The 23,477-nt window shown below is 39.4% G+C and overlaps 1 protein-coding gene across 2 annotated transcripts in view; it reads right to left on the minus strand.

The window, feature by feature from the left end:
- tyw1 (tRNA-yW synthesizing protein 1 homolog (S. cerevisiae)) overlaps positions 1–23,477 on the minus strand; it is an 83,585-nt gene that overhangs the window by 48,911 nt on the left and 11,197 nt on the right. For both annotated transcript variants that reach the window (XM_042487317.2, XM_088079325.1), the window contains exons 8-11: positions 13,149–13,281; positions 6,282–6,334; positions 6,071–6,189; positions 3,753–3,862 (exon numbers count right to left, since the gene is read on the minus strand). In XM_042487317.2, the coding sequence (XP_042343251.2) occupies positions 3,753–3,862; positions 6,071–6,189; positions 6,282–6,334; positions 13,149–13,281 (415 nt within the window). The remainder of the gene's footprint in view (positions 1–3,752; positions 3,863–6,070; positions 6,190–6,281; positions 6,335–13,148; positions 13,282–23,477) is intronic.

The following is a 23,477-nucleotide window of genomic DNA, read 5'->3' on the forward strand; positions in this document are numbered from 1 at the left end:
ACTTTAGATCATAACACCCATGTCTACAAACATTCTTCCAGTAAGAGCATATGTTAAAAACTACCAAGATCTAAAAATTGTATCATTGAAGTGTGGTATTAAACTGGATGAGGTTTAAAATTGGAGGTCAATTTATGATAACTTCTAGCATACAATTTAAAGATGATGATGTCACTATGACGACCGCAGTGCATGTAGATGCAGCAGCCAGTAGCTCCTAAAGTCCTTGCTACTATATTTTTCAATGTTTTCCACACCACGGCCCCTTCTGCTGAAGCACAACATTTCTACGATAGAGAAGCACTTATCAACATTGGGAAAAGTTGTGTGGGTTTTGGACTGAATGCAGCAGACCGCGAGAGGACCCCCACCAGTGGCATGTGCCGAGCAGCAAGTCAGACCAGAGGGGAGAAACAAAACCAAAAGTGGCAGACAAAGAGAGGGAGGAGAGCCGGCATCAGGGCGAGGCTGACCCAACTTGGATCGAGAGCTGCTCCTCAACCAAGCCTTCTTCTGGCTAAAGTCCAGTCGCAGGAGAATAAAGTGGAAGAGATGCAATTAAGGCTCACTCAGCAACGGGAGATCAGAGACTGCTCTGCGCACATCTTCACAGAGACATGGTTAACCCCTAACATCCCGGATCAAACTGCTGCATTAGATGTTAGAATGTAAATAAAAACAATATACAATGATTTGCAAATCCTTTTCAACCTATATTCAACCTATCACACTAATAAACTTTATTGTTTTTTGGCAAATATTCAGTCATTTTGAATTTGATGCCTGCAACACGTTCCAAAAACCCTGGGACAGGGGCAACAAAAGAATGTTGAGGAATGCTCAAAGAATCCCCCAGGCAGCACTGCAATAAAAACCGACATCATTCTGTAAAGGATATTGCCACGTGGGCTCAGGAACACTTCAGAAAACTATTGTCAGTTAACATAGTTCGTCGCAACATCTAGTTAAAACTCTACTATGCAAAGCAAAAGCCATATATCAACAACACCCAGACACGCTGCTGGCTTCTCTGGGCCCCGAGCTCATCTAAGATGGACTGACGTAAAGTGGAAAAGTGTGCTGTGGTCTGATGAGTCCACATTTTAAATTGTCTTTGGAAATTATGGACATCATGTCCAGCATTGACCAGTCAGCATCTGTGATGGTATGGGGGTGTGTTAGAGCCCATGGCATGGATAACTTGCACATCTGTGAAGGCACCATTAATGCTGAGAGGTACATATAGGTTTTGGAGCAACATATGCTGCCATCCATGCAACGTCTTTTTCAGAGACGTCCCTGCTTATTTCAGCAAGATAATGTCAAGCCACATTCTGCACGTTACAACAGCATGGCTTCGTAGTAAAAGAGTGCAGGTACTAGACTGGCCTGCCTGCAGTCTAGACCTGTCTCCCATTGAAAATGTGTGGCACATTATGAAGTGCAAAATACGACAACAGAGAACCCGGAATGTTGAGCAACTGAAGTCATACATCAAGCAAGAATGGGAAAGAATTCCACCTACAAAGCTTCAACAATTAGTTTCCTCAGTTCCCAAACGCTTATTGAGTGTTGTTAAAAGTAAAGGTGATGTAACACAGCATTAAACATGCACCTGTCCCAGCTTTTCTGGAACATGTTGCAGGCATCAAATTCAAAACGAGTGAATATTTGCAAAAAAACAATAAAGTTTATCAGTTTGAACATTAGATATCTTGTCATTTAGCGTATTCAAATTAATATAGGTTGAAAAGCATTTGCAAATCGTTGTATTCTGTTTTGTTTTTTTTTACGTTTTACACAATGTCCCAACTTCACTGGAGTTGGAGTTTGTATATCTCTAAGGCAGCACTGTGACATAGGCAACTTGGTAAAACGTGGCTTTTCATTATTTCAGTGTATTGAACACATTAAAATATTGTTTTTTCCAGTTTTATCTACTAATAACTAATAACGTAGTTTAATAATTTTTCCAAAGAGGGGCTGCTAACTATGGTGACCAATACAATAACTGGAATGGCCCAATCTAGAGGTTGTGTTTGGTTTGTCCTTTCTGAGCTCTTGCAAAAACATAGCGGTGCAACATGGTGATGTCTGTAGACAAGGACCTGCCACCTATGTAGATATAAACAGCTCATTCTAAGGTAATGGAAACACAATGATTCTTATTTTCAAGTGATAAAACATATTTAGTATATCATATTGCATTTAATTTCTGACAATATATCCCCCTAAATCCTACACACTGGTCCTTTCAAAGAGCTATTTGAAACTTCCAGCCACCCAGTCCAACCATATGGGGGGCAGTATTTCACCCTTTAAATGATGTTCTGCTACTGTGTTCATACAACCGCAATTTAGAGTTATAACTCATAAATAAAGGCAACTCATAACACCATTGTTTACACTAGTTTTGCTGCTTGTAATGGGGATAACGGTCATTTTTCTGGCACTTCTGCCATCGTGGTGTTTCTGACACACTCCCTAATTCACTGAGACTGTAACTTCTACGCTGTATCCATTGACTGGTGTTGACGACAGGTGTTGTGTTGAGGACTGTTTCCCCGTCGATATGTTTCCTCTCCACCTAAACCTGATCCGAACCCTTAACCCTAACCATGACCACCAAGGGGGGCGCTACACATAAACACGGGGGAGGAACTATTCGACAGGGAACGCACTTCGACACAACACCAGCTGGCTCAACTTGTTCATCCTCTCCTGTGGCTCACTAGAGGCTACAGTGAGTCACTGCTGCCTCTCAGGCCAGGATGTATTATTACAGAAGGGACAGCCCGACCCTGGCTGCCTAGCAGTGGATTTCTCTACAATATAACACATAGGCATCCTGGACATAATGTCAAAGGTGTTACTTCTTCACACTGGTGATAGGGTTAGTTCATTTAATGAATGTGTTAAATTAAAATTGCACAGATCTTACATATAGCCCCTTTAAATGATTTATTCTTCAATTCAAAAACATACCAAAACATTATTTTTTTAGAACAATAAACATTGGCTGCAGTGAAGATCTTGTTTGCAACACTTAAATCCATCTGGAATACAAACACTTTTCCAGTCAGTGTTTGTTTGCTTTAATAAATGTCAGCATTTTGACAACATATCTCAAAACCTTTCAGAGAAAAGTCTGCTGAGGGAATACTTACAGGATGATCACTAAATCCTGTTTTCACTGAGCTTTGGGCGTGTAACATGTTATCTTCAGCCAACGCTGGTAGAGCAGCCAGGGAAAATAAGTCCCTCATGTATTACTACAAGTAGTGTTATTGGAGCCCAAAAATGTGGCTGCAGCACTAATGTTTCTATTATAAACCATAACATACTGTAATTCCAGTTTAGCTGGTGTTCAACAGGATCCCAAGTAATGCTACAGCTCAAAAGTTGATGACTTTTGGGAAAATAAAGAGTTGTGACACAATGGAGGTGCCAGATGGGGAAATTAAATGTGTGTGTGTATGTGTGTGTTGAGAGGCAGTAAAGCAGAGTTGAGAGGGAACAGCAGACAGAGCATCAGATCTCCACTCTGCTTCATTACGCATAAAGGTATGAGGTCATGAGCCATAAAACCAAGATGCAAAGTGTGCATGACAAAGACGTTGTGTTGTGTTTGCTGTAATGTTTATAACTACAAGAGGGATTAAAATTCATGACACAGCTGATGTCCAGACAGACTGCAAGAGACACAGAGTTGTTATACTAAGAGGAGGAACAGGACGTGCTGAAGGACGAACCTCTGAACTGTCGAATCATGCTCTGGTGCTTCTCCAGTGAATCCTGCAGAATCTTCTCAGCAGGGTCCATCTTCCAGCGCCACTCTGTGCCCACTGGGTTGGTGTGGTGTCTGTTAGTGGAACACAAAGATAAACAGATAAGAAATAACAGCAGATAACTTAAAATCACTCCTTAGACTCTTAGGAGGCAATGCATGGCTTTGCACCACACTATAACTCTGTTCTTCTGTTGTAGCTGTTCCACAGAGTAGAACTAAAACATGGTGATTCTACTTTTAGCCATTATGCTCCAAAACGCTGGAATGCTGCGGCCTTGTGCCTACAACCGAATCACAGCTGTGATGATAAACACTAAAGAAGCACTCCGTCTCTTGCAATATTGCTTAATCGAAGGGTGACGTAGACGTGTAATGCGAGTGATAATGGAAAGGCCTTATACGTGGGAGCGACCACATCTGAGGGATTTCTGGGAAGTGATAGTCCACAATTTCACAGAAAATTGTGGATTCAAAACTTCTTGATGATCTGCTAAACTTTTGAAGAGTTATGTGATGCAATTATAGCTCTTGTAGCTCCTGCTGCATCATGAAGGAGTCAGTTCCTACTGACAAGCACATAGCCATAGCATCATGTGACCTAGAAATAACAAAAAAAATGTGGCTTTTTTGAATTGCCTGAAATATTGCCGCGTGAGCATAAAAACCTTTTTGCAAACTGACCAGTTCCATTAGGTGTATTTTATATGGGCAATTTCAATTTGTGCAACTGCAGGGTTAATGGAAGCCCACATAGTGACGGCGAGGAGCGTCTGCAGCACTTGAAAATTCTGTCTTTACTCTTGCAGCAGTCACTGCATCATAGTTGCTTAGTGCCTTGTCACACTTTTGAGGTTTGTGTAAATATTAGCAAAAAAAAAAAAAACTGAGAAAAGAAAAAATCACGAACATAACAGTTGTGGCACTTGATTTTCATCCCCTGCTGTTGACTTGTCAACAGTTTGGAATGGCATTACTGCAATTATTGCAACAGCCCTATTATAAACTTAAAGTGAATTATAAAGGTTGTCCATATTCTCACACTGTAACAACATCAAGTGAAATAATGCACCATACTGTAAAAAAAAAAGCACCTCCTTTGATGACACCCCCTGACTGTCTATGTGTGATGTCAAGCTGCAACAGCAAATCCTCAGATTTCACAGATTTCAGGCAGTCTGCTCCATGCATATGTACACACTCACACCACACACACCAGCCGTGCACATCAAATTTAATTGCACCTGTTATTACAAAGAGGTGGATTGCAAGGGCAGCTGCAACAATAAATCTGTGCCCTCAAACTGCTTACTTCCTGTCGTCCCTCATAGCTGCCTGAAAGGAGGCTGGCATATCTGTGGTGACAGAGAGGCAGTCAACCACAGCACTTTTTGACAGTGACCTTTAGCAGCAACAGTCACCTTTTCAAAAGGAACTCGAGGACAATAACGGGCCTTGTCTGTCGCCAACGTTGTGATGAATCAGCGTCCACCTTTAGGTCTTGCAGTTATGCTGGTCATTAGTCTTCTGCATGTAAATCATGAACTTGTTTGCCACTGAGAGATCAGCGCTCAATGTGTGAGTGAACTGCATGTTCAATATTCCCTAAATGCAGTTAAAACTCATATCCTTCCTCACTGTGGTAGATTGCACTTCAAGCAGCCATATGTTGCACTCTTGAAAAACACAATCCTCAACAACCTATTCAAGTTTCAGTAAAAGTAACAGCTGAACACTTTAATGTTGCTTTTCATTTAAAGTGTTTATATAATCAGTAAAAGCATATGGCAAAACAGAAACCCATAAAACCAAACTGTTAACCCTTTGAAACCTGGATTGACATCACTTCTCTTGTGCTGCATTCAGATGCCTTTCACAAGCTATTTCATCCTTTGAAACCCAAGAAAATTTGATTTTGGTGGGGGGGGGGGGGGATTGACCATCTTGTCAAGAAATGTCCCACAAATTGCAAAAAAATCTTAAAATGTGGAATGTCCCAAAAAGCTGCGTTTTTTTTCTGTGATGATGTCGGATGGGCCAGGTTCAGACTTAAACTCAAGCGGCTCAGTTCTGAGATGAAGTTTATTCAACTCAAGACATTCAGGACACTCCTGCAAAAATGTAAGACGCTCAGTGACACAAAAGCAGCAATGAAAAAGCTTCACTCTCATTGAAATCATTATAAAGCACTGCCCCAGGCTGCTAAAAAACGCTCTGTTTGGTCTATTAGTTTGATCTAATGTCTGTGAAACTCTGCAGTGGCTTTACCCTTCAGGTACATACCTCCAGCAGAAGACACACTTGTTGGCACAGGCCAGGCTGGGGGTCGTCTCCATGCAGCGGTGGGACTCAATACCATAGAATGTGTGCTTGTAACAGCCTCCTCTCCCTCGCAACATCGACTAACCAACAGAAACAACAACCTTTAATGGGAACTATGAATTCAGATACATAAAAAGTCAAATACTTGGTTGAGAAAAGTAAATTTTGTTACCTTGGTCCATCGACAGAGCTTCACTCCTGAGTGGCTTCCAATCAGTTTGTATCCTGCACACAAAGACATAGAACGAGTGAGATTAACCCTTTAACACCTGGATTGTCATCAGTTTTCATGTGCTGCATTCAGACACTTGTCACCAGCATTTTAATCGTTGAAACCTGAAAAAAGTGGTTGAATTCTTTGAAAAACATGGGAAAAAAGCATTATGAGCAACTTGGCAAGAAAAGTCCTGTAAATTTAAAAAAAAAAAAAAAAAGTAAAAACACAAACAACAACAAAAAAACCAACCATCATCTGGTGAAGTTTTGCTGACGCTCAAGCAACAGCGCAGGCTGTACTTCTGCTTCGTACTGCCCGCCAACTATGCCGCCACCACGGACACAAATAGCATAGAGTGCATTGAAAGACAAACCCACCCCTCTCTCCCCCAAAATCCACTTAGACGGTAAAATGAGTCAATGTCGATTTATAAATCAAGATTGTGTTACTGCACCGCCCTTTTCTCACCTAAAATGTTTTCAGAAAACATTTTAGCTTACCATTAGCTTACCGCTAAAATTTGCGTGCACTTCACAGGAGTGTGCGCAGCATGAAGTGAAAACCACCGCATACTGTGATGATTTCTATGTTCAAGTATGTTTTTAAAACAATATAATCTTCTTGGCAGGGTTTGCCAATTAGGATAAAAGATCTGAAATGTATAGTTAATGAACATTTAGTTTTTAATTGATGTTCAGTTAGACTCAGTAGAAATTCTTTGACCTTGATTGGTCCGGTATTTGCAAGGTTTCCTGAAAGGGATACTTCCCCTATTTTCAACCAGCTTTAAAACATAAAAATATGGGTAGTATGTTTACATGAACTGTGGTAAACTACATCGACCACCGGTGGGAGCATTAATTGCTCTTGTGTCGTGCAGAGCATTCTGGTATTTGTAGGTTATCTACTTCTTGAGCAAAACTGTCCTTTTCCTCTGTTATCTGTGGTCATGAAGCACCAGTTTCAAAAGTATCTGCATCTTTCTACTTGATTGACAGCCAAGTTTTTTGAAAAACCAACTTTCAAGCAGTGAAATATTTTTTTCAAAACATAGAAAGGAGGAGATCAAATTTTCTTTGAGTGGTGCATCAGCAAAACCCAGCTCAAAATTCACAAAGTCGTTTTCAGTCCTCTGTGAGGCCTCTGAACATCTCAAATAAAACGACTGGCAGCAACTCAAGGGCACGTCAACAGCAGGAAGGAGGCGATATGGTTTAGGATTTCGGCACAAAAGGAGGATAAAGTGCTCCAAACACACTTTCTTCACAAGTCTGCCTCTCTATCCTCTTATATTACCATGACCTGATACCACTGGCTACGAATGGCCACGCTCAGGTGGAGGCTTTTTTTCCTCCTCTGTGATGTCTGTCAAAGAGAACAGCCTCACCTGCATCACAAAATCTGCCCAAGAAAAAACAGGACAAGATATTTGGATTGCTTATGTCGGGAATCAAGAAGGGCTCACTTTTAAAGTCGCAGTGTTTAAAAAGACTTTGTAGTTAAGCCGTGCAGTGGAGGAAGGCCTGACGTGGAATTCAGGTGGGAGCGCTTTATTTTGAAACCTTATGTGTTTGTTATTAAAGCCTTGTAGTTGAAACATCCAATTAAAACACAGTAGGGGATTTGTGTCCGGGGTGTGTATGAGCTCTCACAGATCTCAGGTTTGATGCTGGATGAGTCAAACACAAATGTTATTCATCAGAGAATAGCATTAGAAAAGGCTAGACGGTAAAAAAAAAAAAAAAAAAATGCTTGTTTTTGATTTAATACCTCTATGAAACAGCTTGTCATTGATCAGGTGTTCTTTTATGACGCAGAAAAATCACTCAAACTACAAACCCAGAATTCAATTTCTTTCTTGCCCGAACACCTTATGTTTGTTGTGCCTTTTTCTCTTTGGGGCAAAAGCATGCTACCCAGCATCAAATTTGTTTTTCCACCTGAAAATGCCTCATGTCCTCCTCTAACCTTGCTCCCAGCAACTGCAAGACACATAACAATATATAAGGAGACTGGAAACCACAGCAAGGAACCTGAGCCACTGGCAGTTTATTTAGCCATTAATGACCTTAATGTGAGCAACATTTCCCCTCCTGTGTTTGTTAGGGAAATTGATTTCCGATGGCTCTGTGTCCTTCAACGTGTCAGGGGAGAGGATGGAGCCAAAGTGAGGGGGAGGTGGACGGAGAGAAGAAAAGAAAGGTCTGTCTGTTTCTCCTTTCTCTGTTATCTCTGAAAAATAGCTTCTGCTGAAAAAGTGTCTGAAAAGGTTAGCATTTAGCTTTAAGTTTCTATTTTCTCAAAGCCACAGTGTGCTGGATTCAGTGGCATCTAACGGTCAGGTGATTCAAACCTGTAAAAACACCATTTAGGCAGTTTCATGTTAAAAATCTGCGTTTCTCCAATGCTCATCATAAACTAACCACTAGCCCAGCACCTGCTAATATGTGCTCACCTTTTTCCTCTGATCGATCCTGACGTTCAGGATGTTGTTTGATTCGTAGCAGAGGGGATGCTACCTACAGCGGCCAAAGCAAAATCACGAATGTCCCTATCCAGAGCCAGTATTTGGTTTGTTTGGACTGCACTACCGTAAAAACATGGTGGTACAACATGCTGGACTTTGCAGACGAGGGCCTGCTGCAAATGTAGATATAAATAGCTCATCTTAAGTCCCCATTGTCCACCAAAGCGTTAATTTTGCAGCTAAAACTGCCAAGCGCTCCTCGGGAAACGTTAGTTATAGTGAATAAAAACTCAGAGTTGAGCAGTCTAACTTAGTTTGGTACTTGGTCCGGTTACAGTTTTACCAAAGTAGATTTAGAAGTTTATTTCTTGTAAAAGAAAAAAAGATTCAAATATGTCTGTGTATGCTGTTAATTTCAGTTCTTAGAACAAAACAAAATCACAGGTCAGACTTTTTAAGAAATCAGAATCAGCCCAGAAAATTGCAAATGGTGCGTCTATACCGTTTCCTGGCATTAAATGCTAATTACTTTGGCATGCTCACTGAAAGAAGTAACCGCTTTTAGGATTACGTTTATCAGCTGCTGGGATTGCATCCCGTGTTCAAGCCTTTTTTTTTGTTTCTAACATTTCTGACAGGGAAATTGGTCAATTAAAGCTGGTCAGAGGTGCCACATGAGAAAAAGTGTGGAGCCGGGGAACGTGTGTTGTCTAATGGCACTTAATGATGCATTGCAGTCCAATTAGTGTCTCTGCCTCCTCCTTTCCTCAGGGTGCATTCCCAAGAGACTTGCATCTCTCTCCGCCCCCACTCTAAAACCTCAACAAAGCTACTCCGACCTGCAGTCAACATGGTAGTGTTCATAAATTCAGCAATCAGATTTATGGACTGTAATCGCCTGTGTCTGAGGGGTAGGGTTACGGTTAGGGTTAGGGTTTTGTCAGCTTGTTTGATTTGAAGCAAGTAAGATCGTCTCCTTTTTGAGGTTTAGACATTAACTCACTGAAATATCTCTGATTATTCACATTATAACTCTAATGGTCAGGCAATCACTTTCAACATAGTATTTTTTATTTTTTTTTAAATATTATATTTTGGGGCTTTTATTGCCTTTAAATGACAGGACAGTGTGAGCGTGAAAGGGGGAGAGAGAGGGGGAGACATGCAGCAAAGGGCCGAGGCTGCATTCGAACCCGCAGCCGCTGCAGCGAGGACGCAGCCTCTGTACATGGGGCGTCGCACTATCCACAGATCCATCAGGCTCCCCAGTATTCATTTTTTTATTATTAAAATGTTGAAATTTGGTTCAATAATATATGAAATTACTGCATTATTGAATTAGTGAAAATATTTTAATAAGAACCTGAGATGCCAGTCATTTTATAAAACAGATGAAAAAAATAAATAAAAATAGAAACCTTGTACTGTTATTTTGCTGGTAATATTTTAGTTTACCAACATATTTGTTACCATTGAATTAGTGGTATTAGCAGCACTAGTATTATTTCCACATATTGGTTCTAGATATTTACCATTACTTTGACAACATCTCAAAAATGGTGCAAAATGACACTGATCTAAGAGAAAATATTAAATATACGTTATTAACAACAGTGAATATTCATCCTTTTTATTTATTTCATACAAACTATAAACGAATTATTTTAGCATCACTACTTTTTTGTTTTTACCACAAATCAAGCCTTTGGTTGAGCATGGCTTTAAACACTAAAGTAAATTAGACTGACAATAATTGTTTCAGCAAAATATAATGGATAACATTAAATGAATCATTCAACAAGAATGAGTGCTCAAAAGCTGTTGTTTTTTGTAGCAAATAGTCAGTTTTAATTTTATTAGCTTGGCCTCACTACTTTTAACCACTTGGTAGAGCATGTTTTTAAAAAATGATTTTACCCTTATCAGATTTTTTTTTTTTTTTTTGCATAAACTTTATTTATACAAAAAAATAGAAATATAATAAAGGTCAAATATTTTTTTGTAAACATGCTCTACCAAACAATTGATGTGTATAAAGTTACGTAAATCTGGTTAGTAAGACCTCCGAAATGATAAAATGTTGAATAAAGATGGTGGATTTTTTTAGCATAACACAACTAAACTGATTAGCAGCGATAGCTCAATCAGGTTGAGTCATATTTGACACATTTTTCATTATGATATAGTTACCCAAAATGTGCTCTACTGGCCGGTTGGGCAGGACATTAAAGGGTTTCGGCTCAATATTTCTATATTGCACTTTGTGTTTTGGTAAATGAAGCTTCGTGTAGTGTGTCCATATGTTCTCTGTGAAGGTGTTTGCCTCTCTGAAAGCCTCCGAGTGTCTGTTGTTGACTCATTAGTTCATTTTGAAACATTTTACTATTTCTTCTCTATTTAGTCCATTCATTAGTACAACCCATGCCAGTAACCCCCCTGCTGTTAGCTTACACAACACGCTATAAATAGGACTATGTGAGCAAGACTTCACTTCATTTGACCAAATGTTGACCTGCTTCATGGTGGTTATGTTGGCACCAGTCACTCCTGGCAGACGGTTTGTTTTATTTGCAATAAAAGAATGAAGGATGAAAGTTTTGGCATTGTCTTAATAATATTGGTGCTTTGGAAGGCTCCTGTTTTTCTGGCATCACATGGATGCACAAGTCACGCATCGTTTGAAACTCTTGTGTAACTTCCAAGAAAGTTTTAACACAATACTCCACATTTAAAGGTCCTGTGTGTAAGATTCAGGGGGACAAATGGTCAGAAATGGAGTACAATATAATCAGTATAATTTCTTCAGTGTACAATCACCTTAAAAATAAGAATCGTTGTATTTTCATTACTTTAGGAGTCATGTCCATTAAAAAAAAAAAAAGTGTTTTTTTTTTTTCCTGAGGCTGGTGTATCGTTGTAGTGATTTACAATGGGAGCAAGTGCCGGCAATGCAATGAGGGGCTGAGCGCAATTTCTGAGCTGAGCGCTGCTTTTTGAGCACTTTGCTGGGTTTTTTTTTCTAATGCAGATATTTGAAAAATTAACTTTTCATAAAAATGCAGCACTTGTCAATGATGTCAATTCAGAAGTTTAACCGAAGTAGAGGAGGGACAAACAGTGTTTCCCATTAATAACAAAGACTATGGTGGGTTGCCAATTTTCCCGCCATAGTCTCAATGGAGCAGGACTGTTAATTAGGAGCGATATTAAAATATATACGTTGGGTTATTTATAGCGCAGAAGAGGCAGAGAGGAGCAGCAGAACATCAGGCGCATTAAAAGTGAAACTAAACCGTTCACTCTGTAGGGCCTAAAACTCTCTTTCATTTACAAAATCTGAAAAATCTTCTCTCATCCATCGATCTGATCAGCTGTGAACGTATCAACAGATCAATTATCCATCCCATGAGTGACATTCAGCTGCGAAGGAGATAAAAAGAATTCCGCCTGCTGCGCTGCATTCACGGACCCGTAAAAAATGAGTGAGACCACAGAATGTGCTGAATTATTATTATATCAAAACACCAGACTCCTCTCTCTGAGTCTTTTACTCCGCTGAACAGAGGAGCTGCTGCTCTACTGCTGCCTGCATCAGCTGTTGTGGAAGGTAAAGAGGAGAAAATATTCAAATAAAGTGAACACTTTCACTGATATTGGTTTTTTTTAGGTGGCTTAAGTTCAGCAAAAATGAAAAAAAAAGGAATTCCCTCCTTAGTGCTTACATTTTTTAACGCCTTTTTTGCAGCTGCCCTTCCCCTCTCCTTATAAGTAAAAAAATAACAGAGGGAGGCCAGAACGTGGATGAGGAGCACAAAGAATGCTGAATCTCGACTTCCAATCGCATTATCTAGGTGTGTTAGTCTAATTTTGAGAAATTCAATTTAGTCCAAATTTAGTTAGACTAACAAGTTTACATGTATTTTAAAAGTCCAGTTTTAGTCTAACTAACACAATAATCCAACTTTTTCTAACAGGTGAATATTTTAACTCTCCCTTGCTAATGAGTGCATGTTTGTTACATTCACTGCTGATGTTTAAGACATGACATAAATCATAACTCATGTTTTAAAGTCAATTACAACTTTGCTGCCCTTGTGGAAGGACAGGGGTTGAGAATATGCTGACAAGCAGCTGCTATTTTTTTCAATGCAAAGCAGTGCAGCTTGATAATATGAATATATTATCCACTGTCCCCAGTGCCACTAGCAGATGTTCTTTTGGAAATGGCTTGACAGTTTAACATGAGTCAATGACTCGTAAACTTGCAAAACAAACTGAAGTTGTGTCAGTCATCTTTTTTTCCAATACATTGTGTTGGCTCTATAATCTGGGACTGAATCCAAAGTTTTCCTCACCTTGCTTTGTCAGAGCTGCCCTGAGGGCAGGGGTGATCATCTCTCTTCTCTCCCCTTCATCTTCAATCTTCTTCACTCCGTTCAGCTTGGACAGCTTCACCATCTGGCTGTCTCCTCCGCCCTCCTCTTTGTTCTGTGGCAGACATGAAACTCAGTTATTGTTCATAACTGTGTTGATATCTATAAAAATCAGGCTCTGACGCTGTGTTGCAACTGCCATCTGTCACAACTATAAAATCATGAACAGTAATGCTGAATATTTCATGTTTTATACGACTACAATCAGCACGGTTTACACATAAATGTCACCAATTCAGTAACTGACTAAATGTCTCCCCTTCTACTCCTGAGATATAATGTTGAGTAATGGAGAGTATTTTTGCAGAACATTATGAAGTTGACTTTTCACCTTTTGTATATAAAAATGTCAGAACTACACCGTTATATCCTATTAAGAAAAACAAGAATCCTTCACTGTCACATGTACATTGTACGGCAAGACTGTCCTCTGCATTTAACCCATCCTTACGGAGCAGTGAGCAGCCACATGCAGTATTTAGGGACCGACTTGCAGATTTTCTGCCAGTACCTTGGTCAGGAGCACTGACAGGTGTATCAGCCTACTGTACATGTTTCTGATGTTGACTGCGAAACCTAGAGCACCCACAGGAAACCAACACAGACACGGGGGAGAACATGCAAACTCGACACAGAGAGGACCTGGGTCAGCCGGCACTCGAACCCTGGAAATTTTCTTGCTGTGAGGCAACAGTGCTAACCATCCTGCTACCTGTCCCTGAGACATTTATGTAAAATTTTCGCATATGAAATCTGGAGTTAGGGCCAGAAACATGTTTCATGAGGTCACAGTGACCTCTGAGCACCAATTTCAAATCGGTGCATTCTTAAATCCAAGTGGACGTTTTTTGTTGTTGTTTTTAATCATTTTTTTATTCATTTTTAAAAAAATGAACTTTATAAAAAAGCAAGACTGTAATTAATTAAAGCACTAAAATAAGACTACTCATTAAAACAGGGAACCAAGAAAATGCTATCTTATATGAGGCAGGATAAAATCCATAGATAAAAATAAATAAATATGATAATAATAATAATAATATTACTTTTAATAGTATCTAAAAGGTAAATTAAAGGATAACACCACAAAGAATAATAATAGATAAAAAAATTACAAAATAATACAATGACATACCATCTATTAAAACAGTAAAACAGAATAAAATGTTGAAGTCAATAAATACATAGGTAAAGTTCAATTTAAAGCCAGACTGAAAAGGTAGGTAGGGTTTAAGGCCCTTTGAGGAACCAGTGAACGCAACAAAAGGTTCACAGCATAAAAATACAATTGCTGGACTCTCACCGGCTGTTTTCAAGCTAAAGTTGCTGCAGCCTATTTGTTTGAAGGATTAATAACTTCCTCCAGGCTGAGATTACATTGCTGCAGAGAACAGCATTTGTATGTAAATGGAAATATCTCAGAGATATGCTGTTTACAGATGCAACACAAGATTGATTAAGTCCTGCAGGAAAAGTTGCCTGGTGCATGGGAGCAGGTTTTCAGAAGGCGTGATGGATGAGATGCCTTTGAGATTAACAATGATAAGTGACAGCTCAGCCTCTACCCAATTACCATGCTGCTGCCACTGTTTCGCCTCGTCTATAGGGATCTATATGTCACATTCAAAGCAAAAAACACAAGAGACTGATACTCTGTCAACAAATAATGACGAACATATGTGAGCCCTCCTGAAGAAATGAGAGTTCAGTTCACAGGTTCCTGTGCAGCTCGATTTGGGGCGCTAACCCCAGATCAGTCTAGAGCCCGGTATAGAAAATTCACAATGAGAAGAGTATAAAAAATATCCATTTTTGATCACATGTGAAGTGTAATACAGTATTAATGTTAACTGCTGTCAACACAGAGTGACCTAGATTAAATATGAAATCATATGAAAATATATCATCTGAAAAAATATATATAAATAAACTCAAATCAGCTATCGACCTCTTGTTAAAACGCTCTTAGCATTAAAATACAACCCATGTTTTTGTTGCTTCCATGTTGTTCTCACTTTACCACCTCAAAGTACATGAACCCAACAAAGTCAGGTATCGACTTCCCAATTTGGAAACTACGACTTTCTGACACTACAGGAAAGCAGGAGCACAGCAGCCATCTCTGAAATATTCCCGATTTCCGAGTTCCCCGATTGGCAAACACAGCTGCCAATCATAGCGTCAGATCCCCTATTTACAGCATCAAATAACTAATTAAAACCAAACTTAGAAAAATGAACACTTAAATAATAGAGACCATTTTGGGGGAAAACTTATTTAACATGAACTTTGACCTTTAGTTTGGCCTGTGTCCCAATCACTACCATGGAAAGGGTGGTACTGCAGCCAGCCACCTGTGGGCGATTGAGGTGTTCTGGCTTCACTTTTGGGGAGCTCTCATGTCCTTTATCTTTATATACAGTATGTGGTTTATACTAGAGCTGCTTAATATGCAAAAATAAAATTAAACATATAATTGCTATTATTTTGACAGATATTGCAACATGAGTCACAATTTTAGGAGGAATGGCAAGGTCTGAAATTAACACCTGCCAAGTGCCAAATGCAGGTAGAATCTCGGGAGGATATCTGCCACACTGGTGAGTAAATGTCTGTAACAAATAAGTCATGTTTGAGTCTTTGCTGTGTTTTGGTGTAGCACAAACACGTTTTCTATGTTCAACTTTTCATGTACTATCGGTCAGCTGCTTTTATCAGCTGATACTGGCCTCACACACACGCACATATATATAAGTATTGGTGTATATGTTGTCCAATATATACCAATATGGAACTTTAAAAAAAAAAAAAAACATTTTCCAGAAAAAGATGCCTTGAGTTATTTATAATAATTAAATTACCAATCAAGTTTACTGTTTCAGTCCACTGATGTCATTTTTGAGAATACATTTTATTGTTAATCTGTAAAATATCCTTCTTCAATTTCAAATCTTTTGTCACAAGTAACCAGATATAAACAAATATATATTGATATAGGTGTATAGAATATCCGCCGATGATCAATAAAAGTCTTTTTCCCTAATATTGGTATCAGCATCGACCCTACAGTTCCAGTATCGTTCAGCTTACAAGTAACAATTGAACAATACTTGGGTTTTTTTTGGGCATGTTTGTGAAAGGCACATATACAGCCAGCATAAGCAACGACACTCCATATCACAGCTGCAGGGATGAAAATGAGACAGAGCAGGGCTCTGTGGGGACGGAGGGCTGTGGCACGTTCAATCTGAAAAGCGTGTGCACCTTAATCACGCCAATTAATCAGCATCTCGATATGCAACATCTGTCAGGTAGATGATTTATCTAGGGAGAGGAGAAGTGCTCGCTAACAGAGATTTTAACAAATTTGCGACCAAAATTTTAGACAAATAAGTCTTTTGTGTGCATAAAAAAAACCCCTGTGCATCACCTAAGGGAGTGAAAGAGTAAATGTGGGGCACAGGATTGTATTGAGCATCTGAACACGACCTCAGATGTTCAGAGCCCATTTGTTTCTGCTGACAAACCCAACAATGGTCTACTTTCACCTTCCACCTGGAAGAAATCGAAGCCCGTGTAGCCATCGAGCAGCTCTTTCTGCTCTGTGCAGCTGAGGCCATGTGTGCCCGCGTACAGGAAGACAGAGGCAACGGTCCCACAGATGCTCCTCTGTTGACAGGAGATGCTGTGAATAGTAATGCTGCGTTCATGTTGGAAGGTTGGAGTTTCTGAGGTGGGTTGTTCTTTAGATGCATATAGTAAAATGTGCAACTACAACGTAGTAGTAGTAAAGTAGCTACAACGAACAAAATAACGAATAATAAGATTTTTCTACTGTCAGTTGTTGACACTGTTTCCATGCTTTCCACCATTTCTGCTGCCTTGAAGCATCACAAAAAGGTCACAACTCGGGTATTATCAAAATTTCCCATTTTCCCTCTGGTAATTACAACTTTGGAGAAGTGCTCATGGAGGCAGCATGTGCCACTGTGCTGTGTCACAATCAACCCACATCTCATACTCGAATGGAAAAGGATTTGTGCTGAATGACATTTGGAAACTTCCTTCATCTCTGCAATTCAAGTGTGTTGCTGCTTTACTTTGGGTGGTTTAAAGGACACTTTAATGCAGGTTTTATTCCAGTTATCAGTGCAGGCGGACAGTAACTCACACAAGCAGTCGATCTTAAATAGCATCTGCCACCTGCAGATACAATCATGTGGCTCACATCGCCAGATATCTAAATTCTGCAGCCTACAATTTAAACCCCGAACTGGGATTTATTGCTCTCAGCCAGCACAAATGTCCACCTTCACTTACTGCATCCCTGACATGCAAGATCCTGACAGCATACCAAACATGAAGCCAACAGTGCAACAATCTGTCCCTGTGGTGTTTGCGTGCAGCCCTGGCGATTCATCTCTGGTTCCCACTGCTCGGCTTCCACCCTCGCCTGAGAGCTCACAGACAAGCAGTCGTGGCCGGACCCGTCTGGACGAACAGAACTGGGACATCTCACAGCACCGCATTGTGCTCTGGAAACGTGACGCAACATGGGGCTGATGCAGACGGACAGCGCAGCGATGACACACAGAGCAAGCAGGTGATCACGGGACAAATGGAAAGGTACATGTGGGAAAGAGCATCTGCTAGACAAAGAAACTTGGGAATAAAATGAGTAAATGAAACCTCAAAAACTGAGATCCAAATTTGAAATAAAATGTTTACCAGGTTACCCCAGTGCTGCCTTGAAAATATAATATCAGGGTTCATATACATTTTACCAATACATTTCCAAGATTTTCCAAGATTTCAAAGATAATTTGAAATAAAATATTTGAAATACAAAGAATATTTTCTCTGAAAAGGCCATGTACTGCATATATTTTATTTATTTCTTATTCCTGTCCTATTGTGTATATATTTTGTTGTAGACTGTGAAATAACGCACATATGGTTTGATATTTGTAAACCTTTACATACTGGTTTGTACATTGGAACGTAGTAGAAGGCATATATTTGTATTTTTCTATTCTAAATTCTTATGAAGTCAACATACTCCACACATATAATACATATTTTAATTTTTTTTTAATTTTTACATACTGGTGTGAAATTGAAGCAAGATGCACATATTATTTTATATTTTTACTACTATTTTTATTTTTCATTTTATACTTTTACTTAATATTTATTTTAAAACTTTTATTCTTAAAACTGTTGCTTAGCAGTAGCGCAACTATATGAATCACAATTTCCCCGGGCATTGATAAAATATTTCTGATTGTAATTTTACAACAACCAAACAAAAAAAACAAGCTGAGCAATCGTTCCCAGCAGATTAGCGTCAGCCCCTGATGTGTGCCAAGTGTACTGGTGACCGATTTTTAACGTGAACTGCTTTATTCTGTGTTTTTACTGGTTTTAATTACCTGGTCCTCTGTGGATAATTCGGCTCCTGGTGAAAACCTCCTGAACAATGAAGGAATTCTAACCAGGAGACATTTCAGCTGGTTGCAATCTGCAATTCACTGCTAGATGTCACCAAATGCCCCTAAATCTTATACACCTCACCTTTAAACAGACAAGAAATCATAAACTATATCAACCTTGCGTTTGAGGTAAAACAACTGCCGTTTAACCCTTTGAAACCTGGAGCAACATCACTTTTCTTGTGCTTCTTTCAGATTCCTTTCACAAGTATCTGAACCTTTAAACTCCAAACAAATTGGTGCGATTTCTTTCCCAAATATGGAAAAAAGGCAATAAGAAACTACCAATATTTGGCAAAAATCAAACACAACATGTTCACTCGCAAAATCACTGAATCCTTAAAGTGGATACAGTTGAAAAATAGGACACAACTCCAATATAGCAGGGAGGGTTTATTGCCAAAATAAAAAGTCACTATATTGGCCTGCTCTCCTATTTTAGACTGTATTGCCAATATGTGGGTCATTTCTTCTTTGGTTGCTCATTGTTTTCTTCCTGTTTTTGAAAGAAATCAAGGCAATTTGCTCAGGTTTCAAAATGGTTTAGTGAAAGGAGCATCTTAATCTCTGCATTTTCCCTCTGGACACTGAGCTGAAACCATCAAACCCAGGAAGCTGTGTGGCCGCTTGGGTTAATGACCCGTTCCATCTGGCAGCAGCCCCACAGCATGGAATGGACCACTCTGCCAGAAACCAAAACCTCATAGGACAAAGTTTGGATGCCAATACAATGAACATCTGTGCAAAATCAATTAGAGAAACTATGGAAGCGAAGCTTAACGGCACTGGGCAGACTGCAAATAGAACTACAGCCAAAGACTGATGCAGACTACGATTGGGCCAGCATGCATGGAGATCTGTTACTGGATACACTTGAAGAAAAACTGTTGAGGCAAACATGTATCATCATCAAGCTTAGCCGTGATCCAGTCATCCTCATGACATCAAGAGACAAATCCCTCTGCCACATTTAGCTCTGCAGCTTTTTTTATAGATCGGCATCAACAAATGGACATGTTGGTGAAAAAGAAAAAGAAAGAAACATGTCGTGTTGGATAACTTATTTTTCCAAGTGAGAGATGATTGGTGAACAGCTACTGACACTTTTCAGTAACAGTGAGATTAAACTCAAGTAGACACAGATGTTTATTTCGGTGTAATGAGTCTAAAATGCCACAACCAACGAAGCTCATGAGTGACTGAAAACAGCCCTAATCTCTGAACGACCCGGGACAAAAACAGACTGACTGATCAGTGCAGTGTTTTCTTTTTTTAAGTTTAAGATATTTGTGCTCTCAGCGGTGGATGTCAAACCCTCTCCTCTGTGTAACAGTTTACCGACATTTAAACAATTAATGCTACATGCTCCCTTGGACGCTCCTGGGCAGAATTTCGAAGAGAACATGTTTTACAATCTGTTTAGTGGAGATTCATAAAAAGAGGATCAAAACTGACCTCGGGTCTGAAGAACCAGAGCCTCGATAAATTATAAAAAACAGAAGGGCACTCAGAGAGCAGATATCTCCACCAAGGCCAAATGCTCAATCTCCGAATGTTAATGAAAGTGAAATATAATTAATGCATCCGTACCGATATTCATAACATTTACAAAATTTTATACGTTTTTCCTCGGCCAATAATGCACCCTTTCACCAACTTTCATGAAAATTGGGACATAGTTTTTTTTTTATTGTCCTGCTGTCTAAAAAACACTCTGAACCAAAAACATAACCTCCTCAGCTGAGGTAAATAATACAAGTGAATCAATTGTGCTGCATATTTCGTGCTGCATTCCAATGGATAATCTATTATAGCTAGGGCTGTAATGATCCATCAATCTTGATATCAAGTTGTCCTTCATTCATTCATTCATTCATTGTCCACAACCGCTTGACTCTTAAGGACTGCAGTAGGGCTGAAGTCTATCTCAGCTGTCACTGGGCGAGAGGCGGGGTACACCCTGAACACGTCGCCTGGACTATTGCAGGACTGACACATAGAGACAGACAACCATTCACACTCACATCTACAGACAATTTAGAGTCACCTGCATGTCTTTGGAATGTGGGAGGAAGCCAGAGAACCCGAAGAAAACCCACACGGACACGGGAAGAACATGCAAACTCATGAACGTGGGATCCTCTTGCTGTGAGGTGAGAGTGCTAACCACCACACCACCTTGCCACCCAATTCATTTTATTTCAGTTTAATTCAGTTTTTATTATTATTTGTCCCAGAGGGCATTTTGTGTTGCAGCAAGTGTAAAAACATAATACATAAACACATAAAGCACAAACAATACGACACAAAAACATAAGACAGTTGACATTAATCTGCACAGAGTGACTTGTACCTATAAACACATTCAAGCTCCACAGGAGCAGATAAATAGGTGTCCTCCATAACTCCATAGGGCCTCTAATAATTCAGTGGATGTTAAAAAAGACAACATCTCCTAATAACATCAACCATTTCCAATGTAATACAAAGCACCATCAACAGGTCATGACAGTTACAAGAAGCAGCATCAGGACCGGCACCATAAAGACCGCTGCTGCAGTAGAGCTCACAAGTACAAAATGTACTGTTACTGTTACTACCATATCAACATCAGCATCAATACTACAATTACAATATGTATAGCTACTGTCACCCAATCATCATCATCATCATCAAAACTATGATCAACTATCCAACATCATTGATGCAAATTAAAGGCATTGATCGATCGCATTAGAACACGCCTTTATTTTGAAATTCTGTATCACTGTCACACAGGACCAGGTAGATGATGGCATGCAGCCAAGAAGAAGACGATGAGAACTTTTTGATTTCAGGACTAAAGTTGCATTGGGAAATAGTTGGGATTTTGGAAAAAATACAGGTCAACAGACAAAGCTCATGCTCATGCCGTGCTCTGCGCACCTGTCACACATTCAGGTGCGCAGAGATTCTCTTCAGCAATTTTCAAGAAAAAAAAAATTGGCAGCTTTTTTTTTTTAAAACACTGAATTTGCAATTTGCAGTTTTCCAAAGGGCCTAGTTTCGCAATTTTTTTCTAGTCCTGGAAATGTCTCTTCGCAGTTTCCATGACTATTCAACATTTTTCATGAATGTACAAACCCTGAGATAAAAGCTGCTCATGTGCAGAGGGAGAATTCATGCAAACAGCTTTGGTAAAATAAATGACAGTATGGTGTTAAAGTGGTTCACTCAAAGATATGAGCCGTCTGTAAATGAGTCTCTGCCATCACCTAGTGGTCAAACACAGCCAGAGTGAGCTCCCACCCACAGTCACATGTGGTTCATCTCCAGCTGTAACACTGAGAGCAAATTTCACTTTACCTTTATAACTTGACACTAAAGTTCAAAGGCAAACAGCTAGAACAGTCTGTAAGTTCATAAAATCACTTCACGTCACTGTAATGCAGCCTTTAAAAGCCAGAAAAGACAACACATCATCATATCACAATAGCCAGAATCCAAGATTATATTTGGTCTCATCATGTTATTAATATGATATCAATATACTGCCCAGCTCTAATTACAACAATAAATGGGAGTGTCTCCAGGGAAAAAGAATGACAACAGGAACATACTTTACAAAAGCTGAATGAAAATGCATCATGAAAATTTAAAAACAGTTCTGGCTCCTTTCACTGCAGCACACATAACTAAAAAAGTACTGAGCTCCTCCAAGTCACCAACTGATGCCTCTTTAACTTTCCCAGTCATGACGTATAAAAAACACATTCATGTCCTACAAAAACGCCTGTCCCACCCTCATAGAGTTTACACACAAAATACTGTAATATTAATGTGAAACGAGAAAGGACAAGCCTGAGAGGATCTGTTAAGTCTGCGTGAGACACGGAAACTCCAGCTGCGGTCCACCACTGTTTGCACAACATGAGAACAAAGTCTCCGGTGAGATGTAGCATTGTTTCCACCACTGAGTCACTAAAAGACACGCAAAATGAATTTCTCACCTTCACCGCAAAATACCTTAACTCAGTTTTGTCTTTAGAGGAAAAAAAATGGTTAACAAGAGTTTGATTTGAGGTCAAAAGCTGTGATAGGAAGTTTCTGCGATAATACTCTTTAACAGCTGCCCTCTGTGTGGCAGGGGAACTCACCATCTGCACTGGACTCATCTGCTGCCAGTTCTGCACACTACCATGTTTTCACATCCATCTTCACTTTTTCCACACTTATTTTCTTTTTTATTGCTCTTTTTAATCCATTTGGCTTTTTTGTTTGTTTGTTTGTTCTCTGTACATACTGTACATATCTTTATTATTGTTGTTTTATTTGCCATTTTAATAAATATGTTATTCAGATGCTGCTCTCTTTTTTGCTGCTGTAACAAAATCATTTCCCTCATAGAATTAATAAAGTATTAATATTCTATTCTGTTTGTTGCTGCACCAAAAGCATCACATTTTGTGAGCGTCTTTTTTTCAGTTGTAGCCATTGCTAGGGGCCACTGAAGCATTTCTCCCTGAGGCCAGCACATTTTTAAAAAACATTTTGCAAAAACAGCCCTAAATATTAAAGCTACGCCACAAACTGCAGCAGCTTGACGGTGCGCTGAAGTTTGGCATTTCTTGCTAGTGGCTGAGAGTTTTGGTAAAACATTGTAGCCTCCATTAGGCAGGTTTCCATTAACCCTCAAATTGCACATATTGAAACTGCAAAAAAAAAAATCCCCTTAATAGAAACACATCCTTTTTGAAAAAAAAACAAACATTAGTTGCAA

This window comes from Plectropomus leopardus, chromosome 6, assembly GCF_026936395.1.
Source record: "Plectropomus leopardus strain MGB_pleo_1.0 chromosome 6, ASM2693639v1, whole genome shotgun sequence".
NCBI lineage: Eukaryota > Metazoa > Chordata > Actinopteri > Perciformes > Serranidae > Plectropomus > Plectropomus leopardus.